The sequence below is a fragment of the Cavia porcellus genome, unplaced genomic scaffold, assembly GCF_034190915.1.
Source record: "Cavia porcellus strain 051 isolate PalLab524CR breed Dunkin Hartley unplaced genomic scaffold, mCavPor4.1 scaffold_9, whole genome shotgun sequence".
NCBI classification, from domain to species: Eukaryota; Metazoa; Chordata; class Mammalia; order Rodentia; family Caviidae; genus Cavia; species Cavia porcellus.
In genome coordinates, this window is record NW_026947492.1 from 79,366,950 (window position 1) to 79,389,925 (window position 22,976).

General features: G+C 42.3%; 1 protein-coding gene across 2 annotated transcripts in view; it reads right to left on the reverse strand.

Moving 5' to 3' along the window:
• Positions 1–22,976, reverse strand: part of Bbox1 (gamma-butyrobetaine hydroxylase 1) — a 60,215-nt gene that overhangs the window by 33,824 nt on the left and 3,415 nt on the right. Inside the window, exons 3-4 of one of the 2 annotated variants that reach the window (XM_023562966.2) lie at positions 10,048–10,301; positions 8,227–8,341 (exon numbers count right to left, since the gene is read on the reverse strand). In XM_023562966.2, coding sequence (XP_023418734.1) covers positions 8,227–8,341; positions 10,048–10,266 — 334 coding nt within the window. In that variant the 5' untranslated portion in view covers positions 10,267–10,301. Of the gene's footprint in view, positions 1–8,226; positions 8,342–10,047; positions 10,422–22,976 lie in introns of those variants that run through there. The other variant, XM_013147266.3, reaches the window with a different exon arrangement.

The following is a 22,976-nucleotide window of genomic DNA, read 5'->3' on the forward strand; positions in this document are numbered from 1 at the left end:
AAGGAATCAAGGAATCTGCTGACTGGATGTTGAGTGCGTTCATAACGTGGTTCCCCTTGCAGCGGGTCATGCTGGGCTCAGTGTCATTTGTCATGTGAGGTGAGGTGCCGGCGGGTGTGCGACCCGACAGTGACACTGCTCTTTGTCTTCCAGCCTCACCCAAGTGCCCTTTACTCTGCTCTATTTTGCTCCTTGGGGCTGTCTAATTAGGAGGAAATGGGTGCTAGGAAAAGGATGTTATGGGTTTTGGGCATCCACCCTGCTCCAGGCCCTGCAGTAAACACAGAAATTACCACCTATCATTCATTCCTCACACTCAAAGCGGAGAACCACTGTCTCACACAGGGAAAGCGTGAGGTTCCCTTAGGAACCAGGTGGCTCTCAGGGCAGAGAGGCAGCCCCGCTCTACTGACCTGGAAGCCTCCACTCCTGTCCTAACGCTATGGACCATGAGCAAAATTTACAAGATTTGATCTCCCACTTTCTTTCCTTGACATTCTTGCAAAAATCCCCTTAAAAAATGCCTTCCCACTGTCATACTCCAGCCCTGCGCATCAGTGCCACAGCTGAAATTATGCGTTTCCTGGGCATGTCTTCTCTGCTGTCTAGTTTGCTTGGTTTGGCTTGGGAGAAAGATAACCCAGGATGGGAGCCTTGGGGAAGGGCATCTTCTGGGTGCCAGGAGACCTGGTCCAGTGGGGAGGTGAAGTCTGGGCAGCGAAGATATAGAATAAGGGGTCCGAGCAGCAGGCAGAGCTTGTGCAGAAACCCATGTGCTGGAGGGTGACCGGAGAGCCCAGGGAACCATGGTTGTAGCCCGCAGGCTGTGAGACCTCAGAACAGAGTGGGTCACAGGGCAAGATGACCTTGGTCACAGGGAGACAACCTTGTGGAGCTGTGCTGGCTGGGTGTGGGTCATGTGACCTCAGCAACCCAGGGAGTCGATAATGGCTGCAGCTGAGTGGTCAGAGGGACAGATCCTGTTGTCTCTCCTCTGTAATCTGCTGAACATCATCTTGTGGCCCATAGAGAAGTGAGGAGGTTTCTGGATGGCAGCACATAGCCAAACCTTGGAAGCAGCCTGCATGTTCACGTGGTACTTATGCACAGTGGAGCGCTACTTTGCCATAAAGAAGGATAAACTTGAGTCATTTGTAGGAAAATGGGTAACCCTTGAGACCATGATGTTAAATGAAATCAATCAGAATCACAAGCCTGAAGATTGCACGGTTTCTGTTATGATGGATGCACTGTGTTCACTTGAGCAGTTTAGACATTTCACTGAAAGACTCAGCAGTGAGCCAAAGTCCTTACTTTGTAAAAGTCCCCATCCTGTGCAAGAAGAGGCCAAGGGGATTTTGTGAGTGCTACGACCACCTGGGTGTGGGCTGGCCTGTGTACAGTATAAAGGAGGAAAGAGACTTGTTCTTCCCTCTTTTGCTCTGGCTGCTTTTGCTGGCTGTTGTATTGGAGTGTTGCCCCTCTGCCTGCAGTCAGCTGATTATGGACTGAAACCTCCACAAACAGTGAGCTAAACAAACCTTTCCTTCCTTCATTTTGGGTGTTGAGTAGTTTGTCCCAGCAAGGAGAGAAAAGTAACCAAGACAGTTGCTCTTATACAAAAAACTCAACGTATAAATAAATTAAAGAGTGAAATAAAAGTGGAATGTAGGAAATAAGGAGGTAGATCTTTTGCAAATGAAAAGGAGACCAAGAGATGGAAGGGGGAGGAAAAGAAGGAGGAGGGGCCAGTAAAGCATTAGGATGAGCTCTGTGTATGCACCAACTCCCCACAAGGAATGTCATTATTATACACCGTGGAGTGAGGAAGAGATACAAAGTCCTAAAATGTAAAAGACCTGAAAATGGAAACAGAGCCTGGGAAGGCCAGGGGAGGGAAGGAGAAAAACTCCAGGACAGGATTCAGCTGGAAGAGCATGAAACCGCTGGATGAAGGGAGTCAATAAGGGCAGGCAGGGCTATGCTGCCCCCACGGCACTGTCACTGTCACCGCCACTGTAAGGAAGGGGAGCTGCTGTCACACAGGCCCAGGCTACAAACTTGCTCAGGCTCGCAGCAGTGAGACGCTCTTCCTCCCTGTGCTTGACTGCACTGCTGGCTAAGGGCTGAGGGAGGCAGAACCCAAAGAAGTCAGAGAGCTCACCAAACGGGGCGTGCTGGAGACACCCGTGTTCTGATTTGCTGCGCTCGAAATTGGGCTGATTAACGGAACGGCTGGATAGTAACAGTTTTTTAAAATCAATTTTTTTTTAAAGGAGAGATAAGCTGTAGGCAGTCTCTGGGCACATTTGAAAGGTCAGGGTTAAATTTATGAGACAACATTTAACCCGAATGAAGATGTTGGCTGTTTCGAAATTAAAGTTTTACTTTGTGTTATTTCAAATAATCAAAGTGCTCCAGAAGCGAGAGGGAATCAGTGACCTGCCGGGTTTTAGCCCCTGATCCTGATATGCGAGCAGGAGCACAAAGGGCAGGGCATCCTGTAGTGCAAACTCAAACAAAAGAACAGGAGAAAGACACCGCTCTTCTGGAGATGCGGGGAGGTACAGAACCCTGCAAGATGCCTTCTACTTCTGGATTTCCTGCTTTGGGCTGACAGAGCAAGTCCAGTTCCACCTTATCCCAAGGAAAGCTGTGAGGCTGTTTGGATATTATGCCTGCCTGTGTCAAGCACAGTGCACAAATTAAGTGGGCATAATAATTAATATGTTATATTGATGTTATATGTGATGTTATATTGATGATACCAGCATGGCACAGAGAAAAGACAGAGCGAAGTCTGCACTCAGAATTTGCAAATGAAAAGGACTCATGCCATGAGTCTCATGCACTCAGAATGCCATGTCTTTGGAGACCGGTGTGTTTGTTTCATGGAAAGCCCGGAGATGGTTCCTTGGCAGTCAGTGGCTCCAAGGCACATATGGCAGAGGGAGACTTGTGCCTCCCCTGTGCATTAGTGTGTGAGCCAGGCGACCACTGGGAAGGAAGTGCTATTCATCTGCCTGTCTCTCCTCTGTGTTTCTTTCTCATTTTTACTTCTATTAAGCACACATTTGCAATAGGTAATGATTACATCCCTGTGTGGAGTGGGCATGTGTACGTGACACACCTCAGTTCTCTTTTTGTTTCCTTTCCTCTTGTCCTCCATCTCTTGGTTCCTTTCTCCTTTGCAAAAGATCTATCTCCCTGTTTCCTATCATTTATCTTTTATTTTATTTATACTTTGGATTTCTCATTTATGGAAAACCATGAGATATTTCAGCTTCTCTGTCTGATTCATTTTACTTAACATTATGGTCTCAAGCTGCATCCATTTTTATACAAATGACTCCAGTTTATCCTTCTTTATGGCAGTGTAGAACTACACTGTGTGTAAACAGCACATTTCTCTCTAGAGAAGGAAATTCGCTTGGGAGATGCCTTGGTGGCTCACTACAGAGCTATTCAGGAGCAAGTTTGACCTGGTAATCCTGATTCAGTTGGGGCATTCTAAAGCAGTCTGGAAAAAATTACCAACACCAAAATATTTTGTCTCTGCTCTCCAGTTACCAAGTACATCAGTAGGAGGCACAAACATCATTACTCCATTTCAGACTCCCTCCTACCCCTGGGAGTCCAAGTTCAGAGATGGGGCAAAGCTTCATGGGATGTCAGGTGCATGTATTACGTACATTACTTGCTTATTAAAAAACATGCTCACGTGTGGTTTTTACTTCTGACAATGTTCTGTAAAACTGGTACTGCAGCACGTTTTCCCACTGTAATAAAATCTCCGTCTTCAAGGACACACACAGTTCTCCTTAAGAAAAGAGAGCACTGTATTTTGGTTTTCTGACTCTGTGGACAGCAAATAGATTTTACAGGGCCCTGATGTTTACCGGAGAGTCCTCACCTCTTGCGGGGTGCTCTCTGGAACAAAGGGGTGGACTGTAGCTGTGGACTGAGGGCTGTAATTGGATTAAGTTGATGGTCTGGGAGGGATACATGAATTGAAGGGATGGAGATGTACCTAAGTGGTAGGAGGTCCTAAATTCAACCCTCCACATAAATAAATAAATAGATGAATAAGCAGGTAAGTAAACACAGAAACATTACTGACTGCTTGGTGTATTCAGTCCTGGATTACTGAAAAATATGACCAGAATTTCCCAGTGAAAAAGATTATAACTTTTAAAATCTCAACTTTCAATAACAAGTATTAATAAAGTTACTGATTAATATAAAGTGTTTTGGTACTAATTTGAAGATATAGGAAAAGCAGGCATTCAGACACTGAATATTCCTGAAAAGAACAAAGAGGTTTGTAAAGATAAGAGATCGTAGTACACCAAGATTTTCTTTCCTCATTTCAGTTCAGTCAACCGGAATTTTGTGTCTCATGGTCATACAAAAGAGTAAATAATTATGTCAAATTTCACATGGAAGCTTAAATACAATTACACAAACGAAATCTTCAGGTTTCTAGGGTTCTGTTAAAGTCCTCGGCTTTCACTCATGTGCCAAAATGTTCATATGCTAGGCTTCCACGCTCAAGTTTTAAACTAGCAGAGAGCAGATGAAAGGGCCAGGGACCTCCTATCCTGACAGTTAATATGTATGTGATTGCCCTCTCCTCCTCTATGGTCACATTGTTCCTTAGAGAAGTCTCCCTAGGCTGTGCTTATGGTCACCTTGCCCAGTCACCCTCTACCTGGTCCTTAGGTGCAACTACACCTAAGGCTTTCCACACCACAAATATGATGCCCACATGCTCTTTATGTGGTGGTCCCTGCAAAGCCAAGGTCAAGGAGTCTCCCTGGACAGGGGAGGCTGGGGCAAGAGGAAAATGAAGCATGGGAAACGGTCACACACTCAGAAGCACCTGTGAGCTTGTATTGCTTTGCTCACAACCATCTGTATGCAATGCTGAACATGTATAAATGCAGACTAAACAATGAAGGTACTCAGCTTCTTCATCTGTGAAGATCGTGCACTTATTCCTGTGGGTGGACTCCACTGGGAAATGAATGGAATGGGAGCCCTACCCTGGGCATCCTGGCCTATGATTTGAAGACCAAACGGGGCACTGAAACCTTTCTTATCTTGGCTTTTTCCTTTTCTGTTGCCTAAACATTTTAACCTCACCAGTGTTAAATTAATGGCAGTTTCCTAAGCCAGTCCCCTGCCCTGCATGTGGATGAGTTTCTACGCGTGCCATTTTCCCTGCTGAGAATTTCCTTTCAGCTAGTGGACGGTCTCAGCCCAGACCTTCCTGTCTTCAGACCTGCTCTTCTGTCACATCGTTAAGCTGCAGTGCTGGCTTTCATGTACCTAAAGCAATACACCACACCTACTCTCTGTCAGGGCTGCTGCTCCCTAGTGGATTGATAAATTCTCAAGGAAGACCCCGGGTTTTTAATGTCAATCCTGGCACTTCCTTCAGAATCCATGACATGCTGGCACCCAATGTTTGTGCTGCAGGATGGGCATCTAGGAGGGGAAGAGGACTCTGCTCATCTTCCTCCAGTCATGCCTGCCTGGTGACAACCCAGCCCTGCATTGTCCTAAGACACAAGTCCCACAACTGATTATCACCTGTCAGGGGCAGATGTGCCTCCAGATTTGAAAAGCCCTCCCTCTCAGGAAGGAACAGAAGGGGAAACGCTGCTCCTGGGACTAAAAAACAAAATGCTTTTACAAATGTAGCTGAGTTTGCTGACATGCTCCGGAGGTTTCACGTTTGAAAATATGCAGTGGCAGTGAGACAAGGTATCAGATTCTGCAGGCAAAAAGCCACGGAGCCAGTATTCCAAACACGGCCCATTAATTTCTTCTTTTACACACCCACTGCACAGCTTGAGAATGTATTTTTGAAAACCTGATCTTGTTTTAAACCATTAAAATATTTTCCAGTGTCTGCATGCAGCCAGCTCTCCTTATGTTATTCACGATTGCAGCTTGACATTGTGAGCAGTGGTTTCCACTACTTAACCGAATCCGGTACCCTTTCCGTCCTGCTACTACCTGATAGCACTGAGAAGTGTAAGCTTTAAAACTGCAGCTCCTCCAGAAATATTAATGGAGGGGTGTGGACCTGTCCTTTTACAGAGTTTAACAGCTTACGCTGTAATAATAAAATGCTGGCTTTACTTCCTAAAATAATCCAAAGAAGAACTTGAAGGAAATGAAACTAAAATCCAACAGGATTGCAAAATTAGGGCAGAGTTAAGGAAAAAAAATATTTTGAGTACCAGGAGAAATCTAAAATAAACAAAAAACAGTGCTTTTGAGATATTGCTATTTGACCTAGACAGTTGCTCTGAAGTTAAAAAAGTGGAGCTCCCTGCAGAATCTAGCAATGCATTCCCTGGAGGAACCAGAAAAAGTTTTCCCAGGATACGCATCTATGTTCATCTACGAAGGCCTAGACAAAGGGGAAAATGGATGTCTAGAGGCTTAGACACAAAGTGCTCGACTAGAACTATGAAAATTGTCAGAATGATGAGACAAAACAGAAGAACTTCAGTCTCAGTGCTTACAGAGGAGGAGGCATACTGTACCTTATTACTGAAAACCACAGGAAAAGGGGAAGCTATTAAGCTGCTTCCTGGCGACTTCTCTGTGGCCTTGAAACTGTTGTAAGTGTAGCCTTTAAAGCCACGGAGAGGCACCACGTGTGCTGGAGAATTCTAAACTTGCATAGAGTGAGGCAGATTTGCTGTTTCATACATGACTTTGTGGTCCCATTATCAGTGTCAGAGAATTCAACACAGTGATCAGTTGCTCAAGTGGTAATGAGTGGTCCAGTATTATCTGATTTACTGGAAATGACAACAATTTGCCTTGTTCGTAGGAATTAAATTTCTTAAAATACATAAAAATAATCACAAGTGCTAAAGTTTAACCCACTCCATTTCATGCAATAAATCTCTAAGAGAAAGTGAATCATAAACTTTTCCTACCTACAACAGAGGCTATGTTTAAATTCTATTATAAATAATTGTGGTTTTCCATTTTAAAAAATTGATTTTTTTTCTAATACTTATTTTGTCTAAGCTCAAAAAGAAAGTCTTTTTTCCCCTCTGAATCCAGCCTTTGTTGCTTTTCTGAAGTTTTCTGGTCACAGGTTCTCTTTGAGACCCATGGAAACCATCCCCAGACAAAGGCACTTGTGCAAGATGCACACACTCACAAGCACACACACTCACGGGCACAGGCACTCATGGGTACGCTCATTGCTGCATTTCACAGAAGGAAGAGCTGGTGTGCTTGGGTCTGCAGTGAGGGCTGCCAAGAGCCCATGCCTTGCCCTCTTCTGCAGACCTGTTGATCTTTGTGGTGTTCACCATCTCACAGATTCAGTGATGACCCAGTTCTTCCTGGGGACTGAAAGGGTTTTGGGCCCAGGCCGGATACTGTAGCCGGTAAAGCCAAGGAGCTCTTATTTCCCCCACCCTTAGGAATCTACCTCTGGTGCCAAACTAAGACCAATGGGCTACCTGTGCATCCTAATGCCCCCCTTAGGTTCCACCCCAAGCCGAGGCTACTTATGTGCCTCACTCCACGTGTTCCACAGAGAGATTGCTGGCCCCGGGGTGGAGATGGCGCATCCCAGGGGGTCGGGGTGTCTCTCCCCGCATTCTCAAAATAAAGGTCATTTATATTTCATACTTCTTATCTTTTCAGCTGCCGCTGGTCCTCCCCTACAGTTCTATCAGGGACACTAGCTTGGGAATTCCTGCTTTGTTGGTTTGTGTTGATCTGGTCTGAGCCCAAACTGTCAGGCAGGGCACATGCACCTCCGCTGTAGCCCACTTCTCTGCAGGGCACGCTTGCAGTGTCTGTGGTGCGTCAGGCCACCATTTACAAGACAGAGATGCAAGGCAGCTGTGTGCATTCTGTCCCTACCTGGTTGGAACATGGAGGCTGCTCTACATTCCTCCTCGTCTCTGCCCACAGGATCTGTATGGGTGACTCTTTACGCATCTCCAAGAAGGACACTACCATCTTCCCCAAAGCACAAGGCGTGAATTTACTGCTGGGCACAGGTCTCACCATAAGATCCTCACAAAGGGCGAGATGGAAGTGGTCAATGCTTGGATTTGACCATCACACAAATCATCATCCTGAAGCCCATAATTATTTGCAATTAAAATAATGATAGATACTGTGTGAGAACCTCGTTACAAGGGGTTTAGAGCGTGGTGAAGACAGCGGTAGTGTTACCTGGCAAAAACAACTCTCCTTGCAGCTTTGCTCTGGCCTGCCGGGAGAAGCATCTTTTCTTCAGCCAATCAGCTTCAAACTCGCTGTAATGCTCGTGCGGCCACGTGATGTAAACCTTGAAACACAGAAGGCAAAGTCATTGTTTGTGCAGCTTACATCTGCGTGCCTGCTCCCCAGCGTTGCCCTTTCTGGACCTTACGAGGTAAACAGGGAAGCCAGTGGTCCTTGTTTTCTTTTTCATTTCCACGAGAGTAGAGTGGGTCATCTAAAGATGGTGGCTGCTAAACCAGAGTTGCAAACACAGAGTTTGGCTGGCCCTGGAATTCTGGTGCTGCACCCTCTACACCAGAGGCCCCCAAACTTTCTGTGACAACTGAAACTAGGTATCGGGTAAGATTCCTGTCAAGAGGTTTCAAAACAGTAATGTCATGACAAGGAGAAAATATAATAAGGTTAATGAGGCTAATAATCACGATAAAAGTAATGACACCATTCTGAGTGCTTACTATCCAACAAGCAGCAGAAAAATAACTCCAGGGACTACCACCGGCAGTGAGTCAGGCGTGGGTGTAGAGTCCTCGGATGAGGACCACACAGTGGGTGTAGGATGGCCTTTGCAGTTACGGTTATCTTCTGATAAGAATCTGTTTCAGGCAGCTGAGCTGGTTAGAAATATTACAGGCAGTGAGACAGGGCTGGGTCCTCAAAGGAGCCAGTGCATAAGCTCAGATACCTGGCAACTTCAGGGAGGGGCTGCAATAGACACCTGCTGCTATGGGCCAGGCCTCAAGACAAAGGATCAAACAAATGCATCCACATCGTAAGGACTGATATTCTACTTAATTCCCTATCACTCTGGAGTTACTATATCACCCCCCTAGGGGAAAGATCACAGCTCTAAGAATGCTGGCTTCCTACATGACTGGCTTTCCCATTTGTCCCCAGTTTAATCAGTTTTACCTGGACTACTAAATCTTATTGGCTAACTATACCTATGTCCCACCTTATGGCCAACTGCCTTGTGAACTCCCAGTCTTTCCCCACCTTAAACCTGGTTTGCCCCATGATTTTGCTCTATAAAAACCCCTGGAAAAGACAAGAGTCCTTGGCAACCCGCTTGGGACCCCGGGACCCTTCTGTCTCAGACAGAAGCTTTCTTCCTCTCAATAAATATATTCTATTCTTCACCTCCTTTGTTCCTAAAATTCCTTCTTCGATTTTAGAGAACATGAACTCGCGGACACAGTAGGACGGGAGTTTCATTCTCCTGTATCAGATCCAGGTGGATTTGAGAGATAGCAGGATGGTGGGGCCTATCCAGTAAGGCTGAGAGAACAATGTTTTCAGGACAAAGCTTAGACCTCCACCCACAGATCTGACTAAAATGTTAGTCGGCACCATTTATTGTGTGATCACTGCATCCGAGGGATCCTGATAAACACTCAGATAAACACTTCTTCCCATCTTACGTCATCAAATCCAGACATCCCTACTGTTAGCAGCCCCACTTTACAGATGACTAAGTGGAGTCTCAGCAGCATTGCTTTTGTTGTAGAGATCATTGCATTTTATCATAAGGCTGCCACAGACTAAAATAATAATGAGTGAAACTGCAGATTTCATAAAAATAAATAGTGGCAGTGATATGAATAGCAGATGCTTCCAGTTAGTGACGATAATTAAGTTGTACAGAGCACCATGCAGTGGTCATCTAGATGGCCCCAGGCATGGCCAAGTGAGACAATAGCCACTTAAATCAGGGCAGATCAGCAGCTTTATTTAGCCAGAAAGGGCAGGGAGCCACCCTGTGGGGACAGTTACCTTTCTCCTGTCAAACGTCAAGCCTTTGATATAGATGTTCACATCGAGGGCTTCCAGGAGAAGTTTGCGGGCTTTGGCAGAATCCAGGTAGCAGTCGGAGCACTGGCAGTTGTCCCTCAGCCACACGGCGGGGTACAGGGACTCTCCACCGTCATCCCAGACCACCTGCATCAGGTGCGCCCTCTCCAGGGCTTCAGCCTTTTGTATGATGCAGTCCATCTCCCTGCTCTTTCGAGGTGAACCCCTCAGGCTCCCTGTTAAGACAAAAGTGTGTTAAAAGGGACAGGCGCATCAGATCTGAAACTGACCTCCCCAGAGCAAGCTCAGCTAGTTCCAGCCGACTCTGCTCTCCGCTATTTGCTTAGCTGCCTGGGGCTGCAGCTTGGTTCCCAAGGCTGAGACCTTTGTTCTGATTTTATCTGATGTCAACAGAAACAAAGTAAATAAGAAATATGACCAGTCAGTACCCGGGTGGAGAAAACGCTTTGATAGTCTCAGGAATTTTAGAGACCAGCTCAGAAGCAATGACTTGCATGCTTTTATGATCCTGTTCATACAAAAGCTCCATAGATCTGAAAGTGTAACCACCACGTCTCTCTCATTTTATTTGGTGCCACTTCCCTAAGGCTTGGGAGACAGAAGTGTTTCTACCGGCACTACATTAGCAAGCGTGTTCTGGTGAAGGGGCGGTGGTTGCCATTTGTTTATCTTAAGACCTCTCTAAGTCACAACACAGGCTATTTCTACAGTATCTTTTAACATTTTTTTTTTTTTATCTCCACAATGTGTTTTCTAGATGAACTGTAAAAATGTCTGGTTTCAGCAAGGAAACGTGTTTTGTTTATTTTCTGAGATTTTTCTTCCCTTCTGTGCATCAATTGAGTGTGAATGTGTTTTGATATTTAGTTTATCTTCAGTTTTATGGGGGGGTGGGTTGGTGGGCAGGGTACTGGGGATTGAACCTAAGACCTAAGCACTAAGCTACACCCTTGTCCTTTTTTAAATCTTTTTTTTCCTCAGACAGGAGTGTCACTAAGTTGCTGAATTACCCGGGCTGGACTCAAACTTGTGTTCCTCCTGCCTCAGCGTCTTGGATTATAAGTCTGCCACAGGCACCTGGGGCTTCCCTGACAAGGAAATCAGATTACTGGATAGAGAAATCTGTTAAAAGGAGGTAGATTTAGCTGCATGCCCTGTTTCCCTTTCTGTCTCCTTTCTGGAATGTGGCTGTGCTACTGACGAGAAATCTGAAGTCCAAAAGGAACAAGGTTTGCATGTGACTCTGTGACATCACATTACTAGCGACGGATGGTCACATCTGGACTTCTTGCAGGAGTGAGTAAATTTCACACTTATTTCAAACCTAAATTTGACAGATATTTACCAAAAGAAGATTCTGCAGTCTACTAAAGATGCAACATGGGATGCAATTGTCGGTGTAGGCACTCAGACAAAGATGTGGGTGTGTTTACTAGGAATTGAGCTACGCCAAGTTCTCTCTTGGTACAAGGTTTTCCAAGGGAAAGCAGGCAGGGGCATAGAGGCAGGTTTCATAGCAAGTAAATGCTAACATAGATGATAGATAACAAGCACACAGATACAATACAAAGCATGATAAAGTAACATCATTTATCTACCTACCTAAGCTTATCTATATATATCTATTTATATTCATCAATTTTTTTGCTTATTTAATTATTCTTTTTGGTAATTAATATGAATTTTCATTTTGAAACTTGATTTACAAGCCAAAGGGGTACTTATTTACTAAAATTGCCTGTCATGAACCAAAGGCAAAAGATGCTTCATAATATCAATACACAAAATTATGCACTGTATAATACCTGTTAAAATGCATTTTAAACACTGATCCTGGCCTGGCTTTTCTAAACAATATAGGATTCATTCATCCCACAGTCACAGTCCTTCAGAGTACAATAATGTAACTTCTTTATACTCTCTTGTAAGTAAAAAAATTCAGTTTTTCTGACCGCTCTTCATAAAATATGACCTGTAGTATCTACACTTTTCAGAATGCTTTGTCTCAGTCCCTCCAAAGACCCCAACAGTAAGTCCACTGAGGTACTGGATAGTCAGCCTGCCTAGACTCTGCATGGGGGTGCTAATGAAGGGCTTTCCTGACTGATGCAAGCCAGTGGGTAAAGAGTTAAAGAGGCATTTACCTCTTCAAATGCATAACTGACAAGGGAACCAGGACCACAAACAATAAAGAGATCATGACACTATCACAATAAAGAACCAATTATTGACTGGAAGGGAATGGTGATGTACAAAGTAACCAAAGTAGAATTGAAATTAATTACCTTCCAAGCAACTTATGGTGCTCCAAGAGAACAGATGTAGGTAAATGATATCAGGAAAAATTATGAATAACACAAGAGATTCAATGAGAAACCTCAAAGAGAACCAAAGAGAAATTCCAGAGCTGAAGACCAAATAACTGGCTTGGACATTTCCACAAGGAGTTTCAAAAGCAGACATGATCAAGGGTGTGTCATCCGAGATAACCAGTTTGGAGGAACGAAAAGAATAAAGAAGCAAGGAGTATAGCAGTCCCATGTACCCAATGGGTCACCATCAAGTGAACCAAAACAAACAGCAATGGAATTCAAAAGGAGTACAGAAAGCTTCTTTAAAGACACAGAGCCAGAAAACAATGGAGAAGGAAATAAATCTTAAATCTGTGAAGACCCCAAATCTCAACTAGATTAAACATTAAATACACGATAAGCAAACTGTGAAAGTAAAGAGCAATCTCTTAAAGTTAAGGAAAGTTCTCCTCACATACAAGGGAACTCCTGCAGAGCTATCAGTAGATTTCTCAGCAGAAATCTGATAGACTGGAGTGCTACCTTCCATGTGGAGGGAAACTGCCAACCAAGGATATTTTCCCTGAAAAGTTGCTGTCCTGCAGAAATGAAGGGGAGATTAAAATTTTCCCAGAAAAGCAAAACCCACGTTGAGTTTAGCATCACTCGATCTGCTAACAAGACATGCTGAAGAGAGCTCTTCAAGTTCAAGCAAAAGGACACTCACAACGTGAAAGCATATAAAAAGTAGCATGAACATAAAAATATAATCAAGTTCAAATTTTTTGGTATAGTAATGATGGTATGTGAATCCCTTTTAATCCAGTGTAAAAGTTAAAAAGTGTTAAAATTGCTATAATTCTAATAACTTACTAGTAACACAACTCTTTGAAGGCTCTAGGTTTAATCTATAGTACTACAAAGAAACAAATCATAAAACACAGAGGCAGGAAGAGCTAAAATGAAGATTTTTATGTATGTGACTGAAGTCAATGCATCAATGGTTTAAGATAGATTGGAATAATTATGATTTAGTTTATGTAAACACCATGATAATCACTGTATACCCACAAAAATCCTGTAGCAGATTTACTATAAAGAGTCATGAAAGCATGACACTACAAAAAATGATCAAATTGCAAGAGATATTAGTAAAAAAGGAAGACTTGAACAAAGGAAATACAAAATAGAAAATAACAAAATGGAGAAATCTTTGACCTATCTATAATTATTTTAAGGAAAATCAATGAAGTCTTCCAAGAAAAAGAGTGAATTATTTAAATGTGAAAAAAGAAGACCCAACTGCATTTTCTTGGAAGAAACTCCCTGAGATTTAAGACCACACATTGGTTGAAAATAAGGGAAGAGAAAAAAACCGAAGTTATATAAATGGTGACCCAAAGAGAGTGGTTGACTATAAAGAGACTTAAGCTAAAAACTGTCACAGGGGACAGAGAAGTTCATTATACAATGAGAAAACAGTTAATTCACAAAGAGCATTAGCCATGGTAAATATGTGTATATTTACATGTATGTACGTATGTTCTGTGTGAGGCTGAATGACCAAAACCTGTAGCATAGAAAGCCCACAGAGAATAACACGAACAGTGGAACCTGAATCAGTAACCAAAACCGCTAGCCTGCATTGTGATGTCTTCACTGGTGAAGTCTATTGCACATTTAAACGAGTCAAAACATGTTCCTCTCAAACTCTTCCCCTCCAAATTAAAGAAGACATTACTTCCAGACTCAAGTTGAGGTTACAACTCAAGCTTCACTAGACAGTAAAGGAATGCAAAGTTCTAGGCTAACATCTCTGGTGAACATAAATGTGAAAATCTTCAGTGAAATACTAGAAACATGAATACAGTAACACATTAAAAGGATCATATGCCATAATCAAGTAAGATTTATCCCTGCAATGCAGGGATTACTCAACATTCACAAATAAATTGGATAAACTGCACCAAGAGAAAGAAGGATAGAGTCATAATTGTCATAATACATGCAGAAAAAAGCACTTGGCAAATTCAACATCCTTTCATGCTAAAACTTCTATGCGTAAAAAGAATGTACTTAAACATAGTAAAGGCCATTGTATTAGATTTTTAGCCACAACTTAACCTTCAGTTCCTTTAGAGCCAAAATTTAAATGTTTCAAAGTTTTCTGCTCCAAATTTTCACCATAAATCTTGCTAAAAACAGTGGTACTCATGAACAATGGTCTGCCTTGCAATTTCCTTTGCCAGATCAATTAATCCACAGCCCTTATTTGATGATCAAGTCTTAGGATGTGGCAAAAATGTCAACAAGCATTGACTGATTGGGAGGATATAACATGCAGGGCCTCTAGTCCAATTCCCAGTAAAGTCCTCCTTCCCAGGGGAAACCTCACGAGCTGGGTTTTTGCTATCTGCATTTCTACTCAGATTCTGGATTTCTGAGAACTATCCATCAGGCTCTGCTTTTAGTACTCCAGGACTTCTTCAACTTTCATCCCAAAACATTTTTAGTGGGAAACTGGTTCCAAAGGCTTTGAACCACATGGTTAGGTACAGTCCTAGCAACAACCTTGCTTCTTGGTACCAGTTTTCTGTTATCAATCGCTTTCATTTTTTTGGGACAGAATACCCAAGGCCCACAAGCTAAGGAGGGATGCCTTAATGCAGTTTATGGTTACAGACAATTTTGTGCATGGCTGGCTGACTCCAAGGCAAAAGTCACACGGCGAAAGGGCCTGGTGGAAGAAAACTATTTAGCCCATGTCAGCTAGGAAACAGTGCACGAAATCAGCAGCAGGGAGGAAGGATGGGGGGTGGGATCAGTCCAGATGCAGATCCCAGGGCCACCCTCCACGACTACCCAGCCACATCCACAAGTGTGTGTTACCAATGGCTAAGCAACTCCAAAGCCAAAAAGGGTCAGCAAGCAAGGTCAGCATCAAGCCATTCATGATAAGCACACAAAGCATCATACTCAGGATAAAAAATAGCAAGCTTTTTCTCTACTATTAGAAGTAAGAGGAGAATGCCAATTGGACAACTTCTATCAGCATAGTATTAGAGATCCTAGACAGTGTGATTAGACAAGAAAAATAATTAAAAGGCATCAAGTCTGAAGGAAAAAATAAAAAAATTTTGAGACAGGGTCTCACTATGTGGTTCAGGCTGGCCTTGAGCTTCCTTTGTAGCCCAGGCTGGTCTGGAACTCACAACAATCATCCTGCCTCAGCCTCTTGAATGCTGGGGTTACAGTTGTGTATCACCATGCTCAGTTTAGAATTATGTTTTTTTGGATGACATGCTATTATGTAGAAAAAAGTCTACAAACTCCAGGAAAAAAACCTTTTGGGTCTAAAGATTGTAGTATGGCTACAGGATATGAAATCAACATACAAATACATACAACATTTCTATATGGTAGCAATGAATATTCTAAAAAATGTTAAAGACACAATTCCATTTATAACTTCAGCAAGGAAAATATTTAGCCCTCAATTTAAACACTAAATTTAGTTTTTAGTATAAAAGATTTATACACTAAAACTATACACTAGAAGCACTGATTAAAGAAGTAAAGAAAACATATCAATGGGATGATGCCCAAGTGTTGTTAAAATATTTACAACACACAAAGCTATCTACTTATGCAAGAGGATTTCTGATGAAAGCTTACTGATATTTTTCAGAGAAACAAACACCTCTGAAATTTGCTTGGAACCACAAAACTCCCAAATAACCAGAACAGACATGAGAATGAAAACCAAAATAGAAGACATCACACTACACAATTTTAAAAGTGTAAGTGAAGGATAGCAGTGCACACCTGTAATTCTGCCACTCTGGGAGGCTGAGGCAGGAAGATCACAAGTTCAAACCCAGCCAGACAACTTAGTGAGTTTTGTTTCAAAATCAAAAGGAAAAAAAGGAAAAAGAAAATGGATTGGGGAAATAACTTAGTACAAAAGTACTTTGTTCAATATCCACTGGCGCAAAAAAGTAATCAGAATTAGCATGGTTTTACATAAAAAACAGATATATTAACCCAAGGACTAGAATAGTAAGACCAGAAATAAATTCATGCATAGGAGTTCATTTGGTCTTTAACGAAGTTTCCTTGAATACTCTTTGTAAAGAAAATATCTACGTGCAGAAAAATGAAGCTGGGTCCCTTCTCTCACCCAATAAGCAAAACAATTTCAAAGTGGATTAAAGACATAAGTATAAAACCTGAAAATGTAAAACTTCTAGGTGAAAACACAGGAAAGCTCCAGTGACATTGGTTTGGACAGTGGTTTCTTCATTTTTATTATGGTCCTAAGGATTGAACTCAGGACCCTGCACTGACTACAGCCCCATTTTGAGACAGCGTTTTGTTAAAGTCAATAAGTTGCTCAGACTGGGCTCAAATTTCTAATCCTCCTGCCTCAGCCTCCAGAGTGCAGGGATTACTGGTGTGAGCCACCGCACCTGGCTCCTGGGTGATATTTTGTTGCGAACAAAAAAGTACTGACCGCAAAACATAATGGGAGGAATAATTCACAGTGTATCCGATAATATCTAAAATATGTTAAAAAAACTCAGTTCAATAGTAAGAAAGTAAAGGATGCTAATAAAATGACTTGCATAGACATTACTCAAAAGATGTACAAACAGCCAGTAGGTCTAATGAAAAACACTCCATCCATTATGATAAATACCAACCAAAGCCACCCTAAGACATTGCCTCACACTTATTAGAATGACTATTATAAAAAAGACAAAAGAGCTCTTTCCATGAGGACGTGATGGGGGTAACACAAACCAGCACAACAATCATGGAAAACAGTGGAGAGTTCTCGAATATTAAGATTGACACTTCCATGTGATCTGGCAACCTTCCTCCTAAACAGGTCCGCAAAGGAGATAAGGTCCGTGGACTGGAGAGATACCTGTGGCCCCGAGTGCATAGCAGCCAAGGTCTGGAAGGCGCCTGTGTGCCCAGCGCGGGCTCCATGGGCACAGTCATGCCGCAATGGGCCTCACTAGGGGACACAGAAGGGTGCGGTCATGTGTGACCACATGCTACGTGACCTGAGCCAAGCACAGAGACCCAGGTGCTGTGCCATCTCACTGAGGAGTGGAGACCAGGAAAGCAGAGCCCCTAAAGGACAGCAGAGTGGGCGTCAGGATCTGGGGACTGGAAAGTGTCAGTGACGCCGGATGAGTGAATTTCATACAGCACAGTGTGGTGACTGTATATACTGGGAGCGTCCTAAAGACTTGTCTCAAGTGCATTCCCTACATATGCAAAAATTGTAAAAGCGTGCACTAATAAGACACAGGCATTCACTAGATTATGGCAATGGCAATTACTTCACAGACATACACACGTCAAAATCTCCTGAGTACCAGAAGTACATAAATTTGCATTTGTCAATTATAATTCAATAAGGCTAAGGAAAAAAAAATAGGATAGAAGCACCAGCTTTAATTACATTGAAAGTAATGCGGCATAGTATTAAAATTAGTAGAAGTTGCAGTAGTAGAATTAAGAGTTTGGACTGAATGAATGATTTCTTTATGCCATTCACTGCTCTCAGTGCTTTGTGTATAATAACTTACTTGAATTTTCATGTTAATCCAAACAAAATTCTAGTAGCATTGCCAGAATAAGCATACACAAATGGACCAGGGGATAGCACAGGGATATTTGATGCAGGATGTATTGTGCCAGTGGCTGCTCATCGTAAGAATACGATAATTAAAATTCTTATTTACTTTTCTTTTTTTTTTATTTAAAGAAAAGGAAACAAAAAAAATACATGGAGATTAAAAAAAAGGGTAGAAATAATTCTAAATTACAGACAAACAAAAGGTAAGAAATTGCCAGTTGATAAGTTACAAATTGTCATCTTCGAAATGGCTGTTCAGTTTATAGAATTAAAGTATATAGAATGACCTTCAAAAAACTGACCCTACAAACCATTCTGCTCTATGATTGAACAAAAGCTCCGTAATATGATTATCAGTCCCACCTATTTGTTTTACATCTCTAAGAGGATAAGGTTAACCATATCAAAACAGAACAGAACATTTAAAAAAAAATAAAAAACAATTTAAAGAAATACAGATTTCAAAGCAAGTCCACTGGAGATCTACCTTATCTAACTGTCTCTAGCTTCTTACAAATAGTTGTCCCTAACTTCACCCACTTTCTATACTTATTGCATATTATAGAAGTAATCAAATCATTACAGGATGATGGAGTCTTTTTAGGTCCTCAAGTTCCAAATTAGGGAAGACAATACCAACTACCATCGCATATCTCATTCTCTTTGTGATAGCCGTCCCCATCTCTGCATATGCTGAAGTTGAGCTGAAGAAACCAGTCCAGAGTCATTTTAATCAGCAAGCAATAGATTGCTAGAATTTATATTATAATGCTACAAAATAAGCCTCGGGTTTTTCAGGTCTCTTTCTCAGAGTATTTGTTCCTATCCTCTCTGTATTATAGGGAAAACCAAGTCATAACAAGACAACGAAACAATTTCCTAGATAAACATGCAATGGATAGGACTTATAAAACTATAATATAAATGATCTTCCGTAGCTACTATGTTTTCTCTTGTTATTTTCAATAGATTTGTCGACAACACTGGCTTATTATAGTTAAACATACTATCACCTATTTTTATAAAAACTTATCTTTGACTGCATTGTAGTATTTGAGAGCTGTTACTGATTCATACCAGTATGGATATCCTTTACATCTTGTCATGCTCAGAGTAGTTTCCTCTACTTTTAGGGTTGATTCTAACATGCATACCGATTTCAAATAGGATCAGTCAAGGCCAACCAATAGTCTTATGATTCAGATACAATTAAGATCAGTCATAGTAAGACAATGTAAGTAATACAGAATTTCAGCCTAAGTCAATAGGAAAGTAAGGATAGTTGCCGTGGTATAACCTGCTATTTTTGGTTCTAGAGGTCTGTGTCCTCAAATCTGATATGAGTGGACAGACCAGAACAAATTTAATTCAATCTAAATATGTCACTAGGACTACTGTGTCTTTTAAATCGTTATACACCATTAGCAATGACCTCTGCTTTTTTTTTTTTAAATATAGTTTCAGAGCTGTCTCTACTAAAGACTAGCTTACCGTCTCTGCCTCATGTCTGCTACTCCACTTTTCTGCTATAATTTGTCCACCTTATTCCCTCATTCCATGGTCTGCCCTGTTCACTGAGGCTTCTCTGCCACTGTAGCTGTAATCCTGATATCTCTTCCTCTCTTTCTCTGTAATGTCCTTCAGCGCTCTCTGTAGGGTTGGATTGGTGGCCACGAACTCCCACAGTTCCTCCTTGTCTTGAAAGTATCTTATTTCTTCATTAATTTTTAGAGAGAGTTTTGACGGATATATGAACTTAGGTTGCATATTTTTTTCCTTCAGGACTTGGAATATTTCTCCCCACTCCCTTCTTGACTTAAGAGTTTGTGTTGATAAGTCTGCTGTTATTTTGATAGATTTCCCGTTATAGGTAACCTGCATCCTTTCTCTGGCTGCTTTTAATATTCTGTTTTTTTGGTGGATTTCTGGGATCTCGATTATTATATGCCTAGGCGTAGATCTGTTTTGGTTGTAGGTAGCTGGCGTTCTGTATGCTTCTTTTATCTGGATATCATTTCTTTTTGCTATACGTGGGAAATTTTGCTTTAATATCTCTGTGAATATTTTTTGTATTTCATTTTTGGATGTTCCTGCTTCCTCACTCACATTCTTTATTCTTAGGTTATGTATCTTTTTATCATCTTCCAGTTTTAGAATTGCTTCTTTCTGGTTCCTTGTTATTTTTAAGAGGCTTTTTCTTTCACGTTCATAAGCCCTAAATCTCTCTTCAAGTTTCAGAAGGTTGTCTTTAGTTTCTGTCAAGGCATTTTGCCAATATTCAATGGAGTTCTGAGTTTCCTGATATTCTCTTTGGATCTGTTTCATGTATTCTAAGTTATGCTTAAATTCTTCTTCAGATGCTTCTCTTTCTTTTCTGATTTCCTCAGTTCTTCCATCTGTGTTCTCTTGGGTGGGGCTTGTCATTTCTTTAATTAATCTCTTTATATCTTGCCTCACTTGGATCAGGAGTACATCTTTAAATTCCTCTATGAGATCATGTAAGTACTTTTTAATTTCGGCTGATGCTGTGTTGAGTAGAGGATGGTTACTGTGCTTGTTCTCTTCAGTGTTTAGTTCTCTTGGGTTTAATTTCTCCTGTTGAACAGCTGGAGGTTTTTTTTTATTTTTATCTCTTGTCATGTTTCTGGTTTCTTTCAGACTGTCCTGGAGTTCTCTGGCCCTCTCCGAATTGCTTAGGGCCTTTCAGAAGCGTGCTGGCTTGAGTTTTTGCTGTCCTCCCCAATTTGCTGTTATCTGGGGTAGGCTGGGATGTAGGGGCGGTACAGTCTAGTCTCTAGCCTCTGTGTCAGTTAGTTCATAAATTAGGCTGTACTTTCTGGTTGTCACTGAGTTGTGACTATTTTGTATCTGCTTATTGGGCCCCAAGCAGAGGCTTGGTTTAGCCCCAGAAGCTCCTGCCAGTTCTCTTTGAATCAGAAGCAGCTGAGTAATGGCACAGGATTCTGCCCAGGTCCCAGCCGTTCTCTTCCAAACCTCTCTGTGATAGGTGCACCAGAAAAGCAGATCTGCCCAAAACAAAGATGGCTCCCACTAAGTTCTCTGTGTGGAGCTGAAGCCAACAAGTAATCAGGCTCTGCCAGGACTCAAGATGTCTTCCACCAGCCCTCCCTACAGGGGGACCTGGTGATGTTACCAAGCTGCGATTTCTGCCGCCAGGCTAATATGTCTGCACCAGACTCTGTGTTATTGATTTCCCCGTGGTGGCGGGCCAGCTGTTCTCTGGTCAAACCCAGCAGCGGCGGAGTTTTCTGTACTCACCAGAGTCCGGTGCAAGTCCTCGTTCCGGGACCGCCGCACACCAAGCTGTCCACTTTTCCCCCACTCGCAGCTCAGCGCTGACCGGTCAGATTTCTGTGCACCGTTTAGATTTGAATCACCAGAGCTTTGTACATCCGCTCTGGTGCAGCGGTGCAGAACTGGCTGCTACTTGGAGTCTCGATCTGGGTCTCAGTTTCCCGCGGTCTCCAAAAGCAACTCAGCTTTTCGTGCTGGGTCCACGAGTCTGTTTGTTGATTTAAGGGCGCGGGATTTGTAGCCTCCGGTCTCAGCACGACTTTAAATCCTCCAGTTGTACTGTCTTGGTTAATAAGAATCGCTATCGATTTGTCTGGTCCTCTCCATGCTGTCTTTTTTTATCTTTGAGTTTGAATTCTCTGGAGAGATTCTTCGCTCGATCCCCTAGCTCGCCGCCATTTTCCAATCCACTTCTTATTTACTTTTCAAAGTCCCATGTGTGTTGGCATATATTCTAAAAATTCAGGTTCAGTAATGGTCTTTCATGGGTTTGCAATTGTTTTGGCTGAAAGGATTTTTTTAAAGTTTGGGACCCAGCTGCTCAGAGGACGCAGGCTTTGAGGGTGTAGTTTTCCACGGTGATGAGCCCTGTCCCTTAATTACAGATGGCAGCGCTCCCCTGTCACTCTTGGGCTAGCTCCATCACACCCACAGACATCTGCACCCACAAACAGACTGTTGGTTGCTTTGTTTATCTTTTGTGTTCCTTTTACCTAGAGCATTTGACCTGAAAAGGATAAAGCACATTTCTGTTCCATAGGGGAACCTGTGAATCCCCCCATACTCACCATCCTGGCCAAACTGATGGAGCTGACAAGAGAGAGGGACCTGAGGCTGAGCTGGTGCAGCCCATGCGGTTATGTGGAAGAACTGGGAAGTCCTGGGTGTTGCCGGGGTTGTCTGGGTATCTTGCAGGGACCTGTGGGTCATTCCTACCCCTCCTGCTCTCTTCCCTAGGTTATGATGACGGAAATGGTAATCCACACATCTCCATGAAAGCTGAAATTTAATGTTTGTGGGTTATGTAAAGCTTCCTTGGGGTGCACATGGTGAGAATTTAAAAAGAAGAAAACCCCCACATAAACAATCATCAATATTTAAAGGTGAATCACTCCATAGAACTCAGAAGCTTGCACAAGAGAATGACTGGGGAAATCTGTTTAATTGACCTAACAGACTCGAGCCCCTTTGAAGCGTCATGACAATTGATTTCATTCACAAGCTGCTGTGTATTTCTGAAGAGAAGAAAAGAAAAAATATGTACTCCTAACCACACAAAGTACACGTGTTTGGTCAGTGGGATTTCTTTGGCAAGTAACTATGAAGTGAAAATATTTATCTTATCCTTAATTAGTATTTTGTTTCTCCTTGCAATCACAGTTTTGCTTATAAACGATCAGACTGGTTTTGGTTGGAGAGATTAGTTTTGTCGGTCCTGTAAAACGGCTCTTGAATTTTGGCAGCTTCCTATCTGATGGGATGCTTTCCATTTTATTTTGCACCATCACTCAGTGTTTCTATGTTCTGTGTTTTCTCTCCTAATAACCAAACGTATTTTTCCCCTTCAGATGTCAGGCTTTTGTCTGAGGCTTCTGTTTGGCAGAACTAAATTGTTTTGAAGATTATCTTAC